Source organism: Diceros bicornis, chromosome 18 (assembly GCF_020826845.1).
Source record: "Diceros bicornis minor isolate mBicDic1 chromosome 18, mDicBic1.mat.cur, whole genome shotgun sequence".
In the NCBI taxonomy this organism is placed as follows: Eukaryota; Metazoa; Chordata; class Mammalia; order Perissodactyla; family Rhinocerotidae; genus Diceros; species Diceros bicornis.
In genome coordinates, this window is record NC_080757.1 from 21,165,556 (window position 1) to 21,182,482 (window position 16,927).

Consider the following 16,927-nt stretch of genomic DNA (forward strand, 5'->3'; position numbering starts at 1 on the left):
CCAGAGGTGGAAACTGAGGCGCAGAGAGGTTGACTAGGTCGTCCACAGTCACGCAGCGAGCAAGTGGCGGGTCAGGACTTGATCGCGGGCCAGTGCCACCGACTCCGAGCGCGGCGCCCCGGCCCCTCCCCGCTGGTGCCGGCCTCAGCTCGGGGCGCGTCCGCGGAGCCGGGGGACAGACCGCAGGCGCCAGGGGAGGGGCGGCCCGTCCCGGCGGGGCGGGGCTGGCGGCGGCGCGGGCCGGGCGCGAGGCGCTGGGGCTCCGTCCCTCTCCACCTGCCGGGGCGAGCGCACGGGCCATGGGCGGCCGCGGGCCGGGGGGCGGCCGGGCCGGGCCCCGCTGAGCCCGCCGGGCCGGCCATGGGCGACCGCGAGCGCAACAAGAAGCGGCTGCTGGAGCTGCTGCAGGCGGCGGGCACCGGCAACGCGCACTGCGCCGACTGCGGGGCGGCGGGTAAGGGCGCGGCGGCGCGGGCGCCCGGGACCCGGAGCCGGACCCCCGGCCCGCAGACCCCTCCCCTGCTTCCAGACCCGCTCCCGTCCCGGGCCCCGCCGGACCCGGGCGTGACCCTTAGGACACCTTCGGACCCAGGTCCCCGCCCACCCAGACCGTGAATCTCCGACCCGGGCCCCCGACCGTCCTCTCCTCATCCGATACCGCGCCCGCCTGAATTCAGGACCCCTGACCTCCCCACCCTGGACCCCGACACTAGATCCCGGACCCGGGTGCCCTGGCCATCCTGCTCACCTCCGCCCCCAGACACCCTACCCACCCAGACATCGGTCCCTGACGTCTTCACTGCGGACCTAGCCACTTCCCCCACCGTCGGACCCAAATATCCCGGACCTCGGGCCCGGGCCCCCTGACCATCTGGTGCCCCCTCCCCCGTCCCCGGGTCCTCCCGCGTCCCTGCCCCACAGCGCTCCGACCCTGCGGGCGCCGAGGGGCCCTGACGCAGACTTCCCCACCTGCAGCTCCCCAGCCAGGCGACTCGGAGCCGGGCCCTCCCTCAGCGCCCTCCTCTCGGTTCCCCAGAGTCCTGTCACTTCCACGTGGCGCCCGCCTCATCCTCTCGCCCCCATCCCTGGGGCTCCTTCCAAGATCATCCTGGCCGCCGCCGCGCGCCGGTGGGCTGACCAGAAGGTTCCATGCTGGTATCTTAGGTCACCCAAGATGGGGATACCAGAAGAGAGGAGTTGAGCGGCATGGTCAGAACTGGACACCGCCCCAGGAATCCTAACTGCCAAGCTCGCCTCTCCCAGCGCCCCCAGTCTAGCCCTGGTTTCCTTGCCCTGCTCTCCACCTGGCTCCCCTCCTGCCCTCTCGCCCCGCAGATCCCGACTGGGCCTCTTATAAGCTGGGCATCTTCATCTGTCTGAACTGCTCCGGCGTCCACCGCAACTTCCCAGACATCAGCAAAGTTAAATCCGTGAGACTTGACTTCTGGGACGACAGTATTGTGGAGGTAGCAAGGGGCGCACGTGGAGAGCCTTGAAATAGCGGTGCTGGGAGGAGGCGGTGGGCAAGGCGTTCCCATACTTCTGGGTGGGGGGAAACTGAGGCCCAGAGAGGGGCAATAACTAGTGAGAGAAAATACAGCCTACTAGAGTTGTGTCTTAGACAGAGGCCCTGAGTTCCAATCCTAGCTCCATCCCTTGCTTATTTACAAGCTGTGAGGCCCTGAGCTTGTTGTTTAGCCCTAGATGTGGGCCCTCAGTTTCCACATCTGTACTATGGGGCTACCACTGGCCCTTCACAGGGCTGTTGTAAGGGTTAAATGGAGGCTCAGTGCAGGTACAGAGTAAGTAGTCAGTTAACAGCTGCTGTTCTCATTAGCTGAAGTCCTGGGCTGGAACAGAGGCATCCTGATTCATGTCTATAGTCCTCCTCCAGTCTCCCTAGCCAGGAAGGGGACTACTTTGCTCTCCTGACCTATGGAGATGGAGGACACATGCAGCCTGGATGATGATACCATTTTGGCCAGAAAACCTTCAGAGAGCAGGCAGTTCTGAACTGTGCTGGTTACCAAGGATTTCAAGGACTGTTGGGGAAGCAGGAAGTAGTGCCCACTCTGTGCCTGGCGCTGTGCTAGACCACTGGGCTAGATGCTTTACTTATCCTTTGACACATAGTTACTGTAAACCTACTATGTGCTGGGTATTAGGAGAGAGCAGTGAACAAGGTAAAGTCTCTGCCCACATGGAGCTTACATTCTAGTGTAAGAGAAAGACAGGAAACCAACACGTAAACCTGAAGGTTGTTCCTTTGTGCCTTTTAACTCCCCTCTTATATTTTGTTCGTTTTTGCAGGTGAGATTCCTGAAGCTCAGGGGGTTAAGTATTGCCCAAGAGTCACTCAGTAAATAAATGGCACAGCTGGGATGTGATCCCTGCTCTGTTGGGATCCAAAGCCCATGCAAATCCCATGGCACAGGCCAGTGCTCCCCCCAACCCCAGGGAGGGGAGGGGAGAATAGGGTTCCCTCCGCCCAAGGGACATGGATTAAAAAGCTGATGTTTCTTCCCACATGTGCCCTCACCCCAGATATGCCACTGCTGTCACTGAGTGCTGACTGCTGGCAGGGCCGCTCTCGGCACATCTGCCTCTGGGTCTCTTGGGTGTCAAAGGGCCCCAGTGATCATCGTGACTTATGCACTCTGTGAGGCCAGTACCGACTTCTTCCATCCTCCGGCAACATGCATCTCCTGCAGATTTGCAGAGACTGCTGCTGGAGGTCCTGGCCATCTATGGAGGGGGTGGGAGAAAGAACATGAGCTTTGGAGTTAGGTCTGAGTTCAAATCCCAGCTCTCCACTTACTAGCTGTGTCACCTTGGGTAAGTCACCTAACCTCTCTGAGCCTCAGTTTCCTCATCTCTAAAATGGGGATGGTAATATTAAAATGGTTGAGGGGATCAAATGAGCTGATGTGTGAGAACTGTAAAGTGCTCAGCCTGGATGAGGCATGGTTGTTATAGCTCCTCATTGTTCCAGGCTGGGGCTTCCCAGCAGCGTGGATGACCAAGCCCAGTGGGACGTGTCAAACTCCGGTAGAAGTGTCTCCTGACTCAGCCTGGGAGCCAGTGAGAACAATGGCTTTCTGGGTAGACCATGGTTTCATTTCACATTTTTTTGAGTTCTAATATTACCCCAAGTTGCTGTTGTCTTGCAGTTTATGACCCACAACGGGAACCTCCGTGTGAAGGCCAAGTACGAAGCCAGAGTCCCTGCTTTCTACTATATCCCCCAGGCCAACGACTGCCTGTGAGTGGGTGATTTCCTGGTCCCACCTCCCCATCCCTACCTCTTCTCCGCCACCTTTGTCTGTGGTGGTCTCTTCTATAGACCTGGTCCACAGGTGGATCCAGGAAAGCATTTGGTACCGTCATGGAGAACACGTAAACCTGGTTTAAGCCCCTCTCTACCTTTATTGCTTGGGTTGTCACTTCCCTTCTCTGGGACTCAGTGTCCACAGCTATGAAATGGGGCATTTTCTCTGTGCTCTGCCCCTTTGCCTCTGATGTGCTCATAGCCTACCGGTAGTGGCTAACTTGAAAGAGGAGAGAAACACTGGTATTTTCGTAGAGCAGATGTGTTTCAGCTACTTCCTGTGGAGCGTTGTGCCTAGGGCTGTCCCATCTCAGCTCAGCATAGCTCCAAAGCAGCTGCCTGGACCCCAGATCCCTAATTAATAACCGTAAAAATAACAGTAGCTACTAGTATTTATTGAGCTTTTCCTATGTACCTGTGCTAAATGCTTATGTGCATTAATTTGTTTAATTCTCTCTTACAACCTTATGAGATAAATACTGCCATTATCCCCATGATGTAGATGAAAAACCTGAGGCTTAGAGGCTTAGAGAGGCAGAGCTGGGACTAGTCCATCTGACACCACGGCCTGGGTGACTGTACCGTGGTATTGGGAAAATCCAGTATAATGGGAGGTGGGGCTGTGAAGCAGCAGGAGGGTTTGGGTCTCCTGGAGGTGAGGGGTCAGTGTGACACTGGTACCTCGTAACCCCAGACCTCTGCAGGACTGACTGCCTGAGCCTGAGCCTCCCTCCCAGGGACTCAGCCTCACCGCCAGGGCTGCTAGACGCGCCTTGTATAAATGGGGAGAAGGTGTCCCTCTGAGCAGACACGACCTCATGGGGGCATGGCTTGCAGGACGCAGGCTGCATTTCAGCCACTGTTGTCCTCGAGCCTTGGCAGGATGCTTTTGGACAATACACAAACTATACAACTGTACCTAGCGTCCTATAATTTCCCAGTATTGAAACAACCCAGGGGCTACTGATGCAGCCTGGAGTGGCAGGGGAGGCGCAGCTGTCGATTTGGAAGACCCCAGTGTTGTTTTCTGACTCTACCACTATCTAGCTGTGAGAAGGTGGACAAGTTACCAAACCTCTCTGATTCGTGGCATCCTCATCTCTGAAATGTAGATAATGATGCCTACATTATAGCACAGTGGGAGAGATTAAATGAGAATTTATGTAAAACATCTCATAGGCCACCCAACATGCTAGTTTTAATCCATTTCTCAGTGTCAGCTTTGGAATGCTGCCTGGTCCCTGGCCAGCAGATGGATCTGCCAGACTTAACATGAGAAGGCCTGGCCATCTTGCCTCCCTGCTGCCACTCACCCCTTTGCTCCAAGGGGAAAGGAGCAGGCACTTGGTGAGCACCCACTATGTGCTAGGCTTTCTGCCAGCACTACAGAGACACTGTTTTCCTGACTCCAACAACAGTCCTACACATTAACCCCTTTTAGCTGAATACTAATGGCCTCCTCTCCCCGATTCTAAAAGTCCTCTAAAATCCCCACCTCCAGGACTGGGATTGGGGCCTCAGTTTCCATTCCCTCTCCCAGCTTTGATGCTGTGGCTCAGGGTTCCACGGTGGGCTTGGTGACTCTCCTCAATGTGCTGGGGGTGAGGGCTGCGCATTAGGTAGGACTCTTGATTATAAGTGACAGAAACCCAGTTCAAACCAGCTGAGGCACAAGGGAATTCTATGGGTTCTGGGGCTCAGACCTCAAGAGGAAGAGAGGTCCTTCAGACCTCTGGAGTGGAGCCACCCTCAGGAAGGACAAGCCAGGGGCTCAGACACCTCCAGGTCTCTTACACTGTCTCTGGCCCTCATTCCTATCTCTTTCTCTCAGCCAGCTTCCTTCATGCAGCTGGGAACAAGACCACTTCCAGGTCCCCGGCTCCAGCTCCCAGCTTGTTCCGGAGAGGGCTTCCCATCCGTCCCTCTCTCAGTTTTGCTCTTTTTGGTCCACGCAGCCCAGGGCAGAGCTCTGGTTGACCAGTTTGGGCCAGGTGCCCAGCTCTTGGTCATTCCCTGTGGCTGTGGGGTGAGGTCATAGAAACCTTGGAACATTTACCTGGAAAAAGCGAGAGGGAACCAAACAGTTGAAATACATCCACTCTTGGCTGCATGATTTTTCTGCAGGGGTCGTGGATGACAATATCTTTTTGGGCTAACATTAAATCTACTATGTGCTGAATGTGGTACAAGGCCCTTTATATAGATTTAAACGTCTTAACAGCCCTGAGGGATAGGTAGGTGTAATATTATTGGCATATTCCCCACGTTCAGAGGAGCTAAGTGACTTGCCCTTGGTCACACAGTGGATAAACGGTAGAGTGGGACCAGATCCCAGGTAGTCAAACCCCGAGACTACTGCTCTGTCCAATGTAGCATGCCTAGATCTCATGCACAGGCCACGGGAAGAGGCTCATGGACTCTCCTGGCTTACGCTCATGAGCATGCAGTGGGAGGAGGCAGTGTAGTTGGTCCAGGAGACCCGGTATCTGTCTCATTGACCTAGAGGGCTGAGGCTAGGGTTGGAATAGCCCAGCGGTTTTCATGTAGCCCACTGGGGGAAATATTTCCCCCCAGGAGACACTGGCAATATCTGAAGACATTTTTGGGTGTCACAGCTGGGGAGAGGGTGCTATTGGCACCCAGAGAGTAGAGGCCAGAGACCTTGCTAAACATCCTACGAAGCATGGGACAGCCCCACACAACAAAGAATTATCCAGCCTCAAATGTCAAGAGTGCCGAGGCCAAGAAACCCTAGGTAGCCTGAGCAGGCAGTATGGCAGCTGCTGTGACATTCCCACCCTCGGCTGTAGGGTCTCGGAAAGTTACTGTAGGAAGAGGCTGCATCAGACACAGCTGAACACAGGTTCTCTCTTTTTAGGGTCTTAAAGGAACAATGGATTCGAGCTAAGTATGAGAGACAGGAATTTATGGCTGATGGGAAGACCATCTTACCGCCAGGTAAAGTTATTTTCATCATCTTTTGAGGTCTATCTTCTAATAAGTTCTAGAAAACAAAGTGCCTGAGTATTAAGAACAAGGTCCAACCAAGAGATGCCTGCTACCCTCACTCTGGCCACAGAGGCCAAGGTGTGGGTTCCTCTGCCTCTGAAACAGCAACACATCAGCTGGTTTTATGGTTTGAGTGGCCGAGAAGCATATTTGCCTGAGGTCACTGCAGGGCCACAAGTGTGTGTATAGTCTAAGTTGCAGTAAGACTCCCCCACTGAGCAGACCAATTAGAAAAAGGCACCCCTGCTCCCAGCTGCAGCTAATGTAGCCCCTGGTGTGGCACCAGGCGTGGTAGGGTGCGTGGGCTGGATTTTAGCCTCCTTTTCCGCCTTTGTGCAGGGCTCAGCCACATCGGTGACCCTGGGCCTGTGGCAGCTTCTGTCCAGCTGCTCTGAGTCCAAGCTGACACTGACTCATAGAGCAAAGTGTAGAAAACCACTCTTTGAGGACCAGAGGCAGCCAGTGCTCAACTCCTAGCTACCAGGAGTGCATGGTATTCTTCAACCAGCAGGTGCCTAGAGGTCACTCGTTATTCCTGCACTCTGGAGAGTGTCATTAGGCTGATGTCAGCTTGAAGTTGGGCAGGACCATATGGACCTCCTTCAGAATAAGTCCAGTTTCTCAGGACTTAGTCTACTTAAGGGTTTACTATGTCTTCTCATGAAACAGCCAAGGAAGGATGTTCGGGAGAGCCCAACTGAAATCATAAGACATTGCAAATTTGGCCCTAGACAGGATCCCTGCGTCCTGCAGCTGAAATAGCTAAGTTAGATTTGAGACATTTTAGCAGCAGGTGGGGAGTTCATTCCACCCCTGAGACCCTACAAGGTTTACGAGCTGCTTGTTCATCTTAAGGCTGTGGATGTTCGCTCTTTCTTGTCCTTGGTGGCTAAGGTAACCGAGAAGGGTTCCTGTGGAAGCGGGGAAAGGACAACGCGCAGTTCCTGAGAAGGAGGTTTGTCCTCCTGGCAAGAGAAGGCCTCCTGAAGTACTACACTAAAGAAGAGGTAACAGGCCAGACCAGCAAGGGGTCCCCTCCCTGAGCACTGGCTCTCACTCCCTGAGGCCTACATTTCAATCACTGGCGCCTTATCTTGTGGATGATCTCGGCCAATGAGAGTTAGGCACCACATTCTGCTACTTTTCCTTGGTTATACAATCAATCCAGTCCACTAGAAAATACACCTTCTGTTCACCTAGAATGGGCTTAGACTGGTCTGTGATTAAGCCTTTGATGATCACTTGATTTTAGTTAATTTATTCATGCATTCAATAAATTTTTATTGAGCACCTACTATATACTAGACATTATTCTAGGCACTGAGGGTACAGCCATGAACTAAACGAAGCTCCTAGTCTCATGGAGTTTTCATTCCAGTGGAAGGAGACAGGTGGTAACCCAAACATACATCAATAAATGATATGTCAGGTGGTAGTGAGTTCTAGGAAGTAAAATAAAAGAGGGCAAAAGTTTAGAGAATGATGGGAGCGTGGGGGGGTGCTACCACAGGGTGGTCAGGGAAGGCCTCTCTGATGACATCTGAGCAGAGAACTGAATAAATGTGAGTGACTTATGTGGATACGTGGGGAAAGAGGAGAAGAAGTAGAGGGGACAGTGTGTGCAGAAGCCCTGAGCGTGGTCATGGCCAGCATACAGACCTGTGTGCTGATTAGGAAAGATGACCACTCTGAGAGGGTGCAGTCCCTGGGTCCCAGTCTAGACAGCTGAATTGCATTTCTCTCTTGCACCCTCAGCTAGGGGCTTTTTGTTCAGTGCACAAACTGCTCAACCATAAGACGTAGCCCTAGCCTGAGCTAGGAGTATGTTTGGTGGGTCTATAGGGCATCAAGGAGGCCAAAGTGACTGGTGCAGAGTGAGCAAAGAAAAGGATGGAGGGAGATAAACTCACATAGGTGAGGACCTCGTAGGCCATAGTAAGACTTGGGATTTTTTTTTTAAATAGCTTTATTGAGATATAAATTCACATACCATAAAATTCACCCATTTAAAGTGTACAATTAATGGCTTTCAGTATATTCACAGAGTTGTGCAACTATCACCACAATCAGTTTTAGAACATTTTCATAACCCCAAAAAGAAACCTCATATCTATTAGCTGTAATCCTCCACTCTGCTCCATCACACGCCCTGGGCAACCACTAATCCACTTTCGGTCTCTATGGATTTGCCTATTCTGGACATTTCATATAAATGGTATCATACAATATGTGGTATTTTGTAACGGACTTCTTTCATTTAGCATTATGTTTTTAAGGTTCATTCATGTCGTAGCATGTATTAGTATTTCATTTCTTTTTATTGCCAAGTAGTATTCTGCTGTATGGATATATCACATTTCATTCATTCCTTCATCAATTGATGGATATTTGGATCATTTCTACTTTTTGGCTAGTATGAATAATGCTGCTATGAACATTCATGTACAAGTTTTCCTGTGGACATATATTTCCATTTTTCCTAGGTATATACCTAGAAGTGGAACTGTTGGGTCATATGGTAGTTCTATGTTTAATCTTTTGAGGAATTCTCACACTGTTTTCCAAAGTGGCTGCACCATTTTATATTCGCACCAGCAATATATGAAGGTTCCAATTTCTCCACATCTTCACCAACACTTGTTATTATCTGTCTTTTTGATTATAGCCATCTTAGTGGATATGAGGTAGTATCTCATTGTGATTTTGATTTGCATTTCCTTGATGGCTGACTATGTTGAGTGTTTTTGAATGTGCTTATTGGCCAGTCTTTGTAGAAATGTCTATTCAGATCCTTTTCTCATATTTTAATTAGGTTGTCTTTTTATTATTTCGCTGTAATAGTTCTTTATATGTTCTAGGTACAAGTCCCTTATTGGATGATTTACAAAAAATTTAGGCATTTGGATTTTACTTGGAAATGGGAAGCCACAGGAGGGTTTTGAGCAGAGAAGTGATATAATTTGACTTAAGCTTTTTTAAAGGAACACTCTGGCTGCTGCTGGGGTGGGGGTAGGGCAGGGAGGAGGCAAGAGCAGAAGCAGAGAAACCAGTTAGGAAGCTGCTGCAATAATCAAGTAAGGAATAATGGATTAGACCAGGATGGCGGTGAAGGAGGTGGTTAGAAATGGTCAGATTCTGCATATATTTCAGAAGTAGAGCCAATGGGATTTACTGAAGGATTGGATGTGGGGTGTGAAAGTAAGAGGAATCGAGGATGATTCCCAGATTTTTGCCCTATGCAACTAGAAAGACAGATTTGCCATTTGCTGAGATGGCAAAGTCTTAGCTCCCTAAGGGGATGATCAAGAGTCCTTTTTGCAGATGCTTATTAGTCACCCAAGTGGAGACATTGAGAAAGAAGTTGGAGTCTGGAGGTTTGAGGAGAGTTTGGAGCTGGAGTCATCAGCATGTTGACTGGTTTAGCAATGGGACTGGCTGGGATCACCTCGGCAGAGAGTATGGGTAGATGAGAAAAGGTGTCTAAGGACTGAGTATTTTAGTGATTTGTTGCTGAGTAACAAACCACCCTAAAACTTAGTGGCTTAAAACATCAATTTCTTATCCACAACTGAATGAATAAACAAATTGTAGTTATCCATAGAATAAAATATTACTCAGCAATAAAAAGAGACAAACTATTAATAAATGCAACAGTGTGGATCAATCTAAAAAATATTCTGAGCAAAAGTAGCCTTATACAAGAGTGTGTACTACATAATTCCATTTATATGAAATTTTAGTACAGGCAAAACTACTCTATACCAATAGAAAGCAGATAAGTGATTGTCTGGGATTGGGGTGTGGTGGGGATTGACCGCAAAGGGATGGGAGGGAACTCTTTTGGGGTGATAGTGATGTTCTATATCTTGATTGTGGTGGTGGTACATGGGTATATACGCTTGTCCAAAATCAAACTGTACCCTTAAAATGAGTACATTTATTGTTTATAAAATATATCCCAATAAAGTTGATTAAATGAAAATTAACAATGAGATGCAATTTCAAACTCATTGTGTCGGCAAAAATGTTAAAAACTGGCAGTGTCAAGGATTGGTGAGAATATGGAGAAAGGGGAACTCTTCTCTGTTATTGATGGAAGTAAATATTGGTACAACCACTGTGAAGTGCCATTCAGCAAAATAATTTGGCAATTTCTGGTAAGTCGAAGATGTACACACTTGTGATCTAGCAATTCCATTCCTAGATGTATCCTGTGACCTAGAGAAACCCTTACATATGTGTACCAGGGACACAAGCTGACTGCAGCAAAAATCAGAAACAATCTCAATGTCCGTCAACAGGAAAACAGACTGATAACTTTTGGTGTAGTCATTTACGAGAGCACACTAGGTGGGTATATCTCAACATGGATCGAACAAAAAAATATGTGAGTGACAAAAGCAAGATACAGAATGATCCATATAGTATGACACCATTTATGTAACTTAAAGCCATATAGATATGTGTATATGTGTGTAAAAGTATAAAGAGTGAACTAGAAGGATAAACATCAAACTTATGGCAGTGATTGCCTGTGGGAAGTAGAGGAAGAGAAAGGCACAGGGTGAATAGTAGTTAAAGGGATTTTGGCTTTATTATTAATATCATATTTCTTTTTTTAAAAAGTTAGGAACAATATTGATTGTAATTAGATGTACTTTTTCATATTTTTAGTATTTTTCATAGTAAATATTTTATTTATTTTTTTTGTGAGGAAGATCAGCCCTGTGCTAACATCTGCCAATCCTCCTCTTTCTTTGCTGAGGAAGACTGGCCCTGGGCTAACATCCATGCTCATCTTCCCCCACTTTATATGGGAGGCCGCCACAGCATGGCTTGCCAAGCGGTGCGTCAGTGCATGCCCGGGATCCGAACTGGTGAACCCCGGGCCGCTGCAGTGGAGCACGCGCACTTAACCGCTTTCGCCACCGGGCCGGCCCCCATAGTAAATATTTTAAAATGAAAGTCTTCCAGTAATCTTTCAAGAAAACCATTGTTGAGAGTGTTGGTGTAAATCTGTCTATACTTTTTATGCATGTTCAAATATACATATATATGGACACATGTTTATATATAATGTACATATATTTTTGTGTGTACGTGTGTATAATTTTTGTATTAGTAGGTTCCAACTACGCACCTTGTTCTGGGACTTGGTATTTCTCACTCATGGATGTCATGGACATTTTTTCATATTAGTAATATTGATCTAAATTGTCCTTTAAAAAATTCTGTGGCATTTCATTGTGTGGATGTACCACGATTTTTTTATTTAACCCGTTATCACTGATGGATATTTAAATAATTTCTTCTTCCTTTTTTTTTTTTTTAAACTATTATAAGCAACACGGCAGTAAACATCTTTTGACATACATCTTTGCATAGTAATGCAATTACTTCCTTGGGATAGATTCTTAGATGCAAAATTGTGGGTCAAAGCAAAACACTCAACATTTTAATAAATGTGACCAAATTTCCCTATAGGGAAGACTCTCGAATAGGACTTTCTTCAGTGATGAAAATGTTCTGCGTCTGCGCCTGTCCAATACCCTAGCCACTAGGCACGGGTGGTTCCTGAGCACTTGACATGGGGCTAAGTGTGGCTAAAGAACTGAAGTTTTAATTTCATTTAATTTTAATTTTAATAGCCACGTATGGTGAATGGCTACCAGAGGTCTAGAGTGTTTTTATCATTTTTCTCTCTTTTCAATTTTGAAGGAAAGCACTTCTTTTCCCTTCCCTTCTTAGCTCAGTTAGTGCTCAAACTGTGTTTCAGAACCTGAGAACAGAGAGTAGAGTGGGAGGGAGTGCTTTGAGGCCCCCACACCTGCTTTTATCTGTTTGTTTTATCTCTTTTATTTTATTTTATTTGTTTGGCTTCCATGGATGATTTGATTCAGAAAAAGTTCTATGGCTAAAATGTTTGAAAAGTCCTCAGTGAAAGACTTTCAAAGCCCGCTTCCAGCTCAGAGAGGCCAATCTGATTAAGCAAGAATGGTGGGATAGCTGAATACAGGAGAGCAGGAGAGTGTCTGTGCATCTTGACATTAGAGCAAGAACATTAAAAACCCAGGCAGAGTTACAAATTGGTTATCTGTTTGCATTAAGGCATTCAGTCTCATTGGTGACTATAATGAGAAATCACCCCGCTGACTGTCAGCATCTTGAGTATCCGCTTCCTCTCTTTCAGGGTAAAAGCCCCAAAGCTGTCATCAGCATCAAGGACTTGAATGCCACCTTCCAGACAGAGAAGATAGGGAACCCCCACGGGCTGCAGATCACCTACAGCAGAGAGGGGCACATCAGGAACCTGTTTGTGTATCACGAGAGTGGGAAGGTGAGATGACTGGCCCTGCCACACTGGTGTCCGGCTCAGCATCCCCGGACTCGGTAGACCCAGCTCACTGGCTCCCTTGCGCAGCCTCGGGAGATTTGCTGCTGCTGTTTGCCTTAATCTATTGTCACTTTCTGGTCTGAGGCCAGAGAGGTATGAGTAAGGCAGAGTGAGACCAGGGAGAGGAACCTGGCAGGTATCATGGGTGTGTCTGGACAGTTCACAGCCACCCAGAGGAGTCCAATTAGCAGAAGGGACTATGCTCAGGGGTGGCAAATCCAGGTAGGACCAGAGATTCTGAATATGGGAAGAGGAATGGATAGAAGATAAGGCAGCAGTGCACTCTGCGGCCTTGCCTCTCAACATGTGGTCCTGCACCAACAGCATTAGCATCACCTGGGAGCTTGTTAGAACTAGAATCTCATACCCACCCTGGACTTACTGAATTAGAAACTGCATTTTAACAGGACCCCCAGGTGGTCCTTAAACATATTAAATTTTGAGAAGCACTACTTAAAGGTCTAGGAAATCAGCTCCGTCAGAGAAGAGCAGGCCAATGGTACAGGTCCAAGAGAGTAAGCTGGGTCAGAATGAGCAGGGTCATGTGACTGGGCAAGGGACAGAGATGCTAAGTGGAGGCGGGGAGGGGTTTAGGTGGGGGCTGACATTTTGTAAGTATCTATTAATTCTGTGCCAGGCACTGTTCTTGGTAATCACTATACATCATTTCTTAATCCTCAAAACAACCCTGGAAATGTTTTATCCCCGTGTTACTGAGGCATAGACATGTTAAGTCACTTGCTCAGAGTCACACAGCCAATGGTTCCTGAGCCCGACACCCATTTTACCACCCCGTGTGCCTCTGCTGGAGCGAAAACCCTTGGCAGCAGGAGCCAGGAACCAGATACAGGGACCAGATCTTCCCAAGGCACCCCAGCACTGGGAAGGTGACAATGGATTGCCCTCCCAGCAGACTTCATGCTTTCCCCAGAGTCTGGGCAGAGATTTTGGTGATGTGGTCTGAAGAGAAGGGGTTTAGAGTCAGAAGTAGGGGCCCTGGTTCTGTCACTCCCGGCCATGTCACTGGGGGCAGGTCCCTTCCCCTCCTAAGTCTGCTTGCTTATGGATCATAACACCCACCTCTCAGAGGGCGTTTGAGGGTTGAGTGACCAAGAACCATGAAGGTGAAAGCACTTCATTATGGTGAAGTGCATTGCAAACATTAGTTGCTACTGTTGTTATTTGCTCATGATTGTAGCAGATGTAAAAGACAAAATCTTGAGCAATTTCACATCTGTATCATTTATTCTTTCATGAATTCACTCTTTCAATAAATCTTAGTGAGCCCCTGCAATGTGCAAAGCACTGTCCAGGTCCTAGGGAGTGCAGTAGTGAACGGGGCAGAGCCAGGGGTGGGCCTCAAGCATCTCACAGTCTAGGGAGGGAGACGGATGGGGAAATAGGCACTGATGATGCCACGTGCTGGGGTGGAGGTCGTGCTGGGGACACACAGGAGTCATGTAAGTGGTCTAGTCTGGGGGGACAGGAGACAGTCAAAAAGGCTTTCCAGAAAAGGAGTTTCTATTTAAGAATTGTATGAATATGCTGAAAAAGAGAACACTCAAAGCAGCTTAAAGGGGCCATGAGTGGGAAAGATACAAGGGTATTTATTTCAAGGGCTAGAAGTATGGCTGGGCCTCCTGAGAGATTAGAATCAGGAACCGTGGTGTGTGTGGTGTATGTGTGAGAGAGAGAGAGTGTGTACACCCTCTTTCTAACAGGAACACATTTTTCTATAACACCAGGGGTGCAAGTAATGTCCCACTTCTTTGTTTTTCTGAATTTCAAGACCCCATTCCCAAAATTGGCAAGAAATCTAATATCAATCATCTTTCTCGGCTCCCACCCTTGGCCTTACCAGAGTCTTGGGACTCATGCAGTCTGGCAGACATGGAGGAGATCCCTGGTTCGCAGTCCATGGTGGGCTCTCTGCTGTTGCCCCATGTCCGGATTGGCTGGATACCGGTGGCCATCCCTCCATGCCAATTGCTGCTACGAGGACTTTTGCTGAGGTGCCCAAGGTCTCTGACCCTTATGGTACCTGGCTCCTTCCCACTTGCCTGGTTCTAGAGCATCTGACAACCTGGGTCTGGCCACTCTCCTCTTTCCCTTGATGTGCCAGCTTCTGCATTAGCTGGGCATAAATGAGGGGCTGCAAAGTCATGCCTGCAGGAGCCAGATAGGTAATTTAAAAGTGCAGTGGACAGCTATAAGGCTGTGGCAAACAGGAAAACCTGTATTGAGAATTGAAACAAGCAAACAAAACTTCAAGAGCCAAACAAACATGTGTGGAAGTTGGACTTGGCCCCAGGGTCACCAGTCTGTGACTGGAGAGACTTTCCAAAGTGAAGGGCTAGGTGACTATTTCCTGGGATGACCCCATTCCCTTAGTGCCTGAGACCCAAGAAGGTTCTTACCTCCCAGGACAAGAGAGCTCAGAACTCCAAAATACTAGGCCTATGTGCTAGACCTGTGAGAGAGAAAGGGTAATGATGTTTCATTCCTCCTAAACCATATCCAGATGCATTTCTCAATCACTGTATTACATCTCAGTGCAGCACTGCAGCTATTTGAACAAGTCTTTCAGCCTCTCAATTCCAAATTCCTAGGAGAAAGAATCTGAGAAGCCCAGTCCAGCCTCTGCATTGGTCCAGCCCCTGCATTGGTCCAGCCCTAGTCCAGTTGCTCTGGCTAAAAAGGGGTGGGATCATAGCAGCAAATGTGGCTGCAATAGTGGGTGGGTGGTGGGTGGGTGAGAATGGGTGAGGAAGTTCCCCTAGAAGCATGGCTTGGGCTGAACAAAAATCTATTACAACATCTAAACTGACCTTCAGGATGAGTAGAATGTTCTGGGTAAAAGGTGTGTGGAGGGTGAGGGGAGAGAGGTGGGTGAGGCAGAGTGTTCCAGGAGGAGGGAACAGCATGTATTGGGGGAATTGCAAATGGTTTGGTATGGAAGGAGCTCAAAGGGCAAAGTAAGTCATGCTAAAGAACTTAGACTTTTTTCCTGAGGGAAGTGGAGAGGACTCTAGGCTACACTCAGCTAGGTTTGCGAGTGGAAAATCATGCTCGCTGTCGTAGGGAGGACCGGTGGGAGAGCAGCAGGCAGAGGCACAGTCAGCCAGATAAGCGGTTCACCAGGTGAGAGATGATGGTGGCCCACGTTGCCGAGAGAGGCACTCTCCCAGAGTGACAGCAGAAGGTCCAAGCCAGCTTTAGCCTAAGTTGCACTGCTGGCAATGAGCATCCCCATTGGAGGAGCATCCCCAAGTGCACGTGCCCCCACCTGAAACCCGGTTTTTGACATCTGAGGACCTTTGTTCCTCAAAGTGTGTCCCACTGGCCAGCATCACATCACCTGAGAGCTTATTAGGAATTCAGAATCTCGGGTCTCAAGCCAAGCCCACTGAATCCAAATCTGCATTTTAACGAGATCCTCAGGTGGTTGGTACACACCTTAGAGAGTGGAAGCACTGTTTTGGGCCACTGCATAACTCCCGTGAGGCTCCTCACGGTCCTTTCCCGTGGCTCTGGGGATCTCCCTGTCAGTGGCTTCCCACTTGCTCAGGTGAGCCCCCCTGGCTTCTGGCGTTGTCCTCCCAGATGCCTGATCAGCCCACAGGCCCCTGAGTGAAACTGGGGGTGTGTGCATGTGCCGAATGCATGGGCCCAAACCCGAAGATCCATCTAGCCTCCCACTACCAGACTCAGCTCCCCTCGCCTCCGTCTCATAGGCTGGCTGTCTGTCCTTTGCCTTTTCTCCGCAGGAGATAGTGGACTGGTTCAATGCCCTCCGTGCAGCCCGTCTGCAATACCTAAAAATGGCCTTTCCTGAGCTCCCAGAGTCTGAGGTGAGCTAAACGTGGACCCCAACTTCCGAGTCTCCTCTCTGCCACCTCCTTCTCTCCTTGTCTGCTGACCTCGAAGACACTCAGAGGCCAGACTAGGTTTGTTTGCAGGCAAGACCTTGAGACTTGGGGTTGGGTATCTCAGAGGGAACCAAAAGCTTTCTCCCGGGGAGGCTGGGGGATTATGGCCTCACACATGGCAAGGCAGCTTCCAAAAATCAGGTCAGGCTCGCCCCTTCAGGATGCATGGCCACCATCCACAGTGTCAAGGGCTCAGGATTTGGGCGTCTCTTTCTGACCCCTTCTCCTACTAAAATGTATGAGCGATCCCTAACATACTGCTTACTA

General features: G+C 49.1%; 1 protein-coding gene across 3 annotated transcripts in view; it reads left to right on the forward strand.

Moving 5' to 3' along the window:
* The first annotated feature begins 346 nt into the window (after positions 1-346).
* Positions 347-16,927, forward strand: part of ADAP2 (ArfGAP with dual PH domains 2) — a 29,235-nt gene continuing 12,654 nt past the window's right edge. For all 3 annotated transcript variants that reach the window (XR_009222689.1, XM_058560329.1, XM_058560330.1), the window contains exons 1-7: positions 347-454; positions 1,336-1,466; positions 3,171-3,262; positions 6,207-6,286; positions 7,232-7,344; positions 12,528-12,674; positions 16,499-16,582. Coding sequence is in view for 2 of the 3 variants with exons in the window: in XM_058560329.1 (XP_058416312.1) it covers positions 361-454; positions 1,336-1,466; positions 3,171-3,262; positions 6,207-6,286; positions 7,232-7,344; positions 12,528-12,674; positions 16,499-16,582 (741 nt within the window). In the remaining variant the exon portion in view is untranslated. The remainder of the gene's footprint in view (positions 455-1,335; positions 1,467-3,170; positions 3,263-6,206; positions 6,287-7,231; positions 7,345-12,527; positions 12,675-16,498; positions 16,583-16,927) is intronic.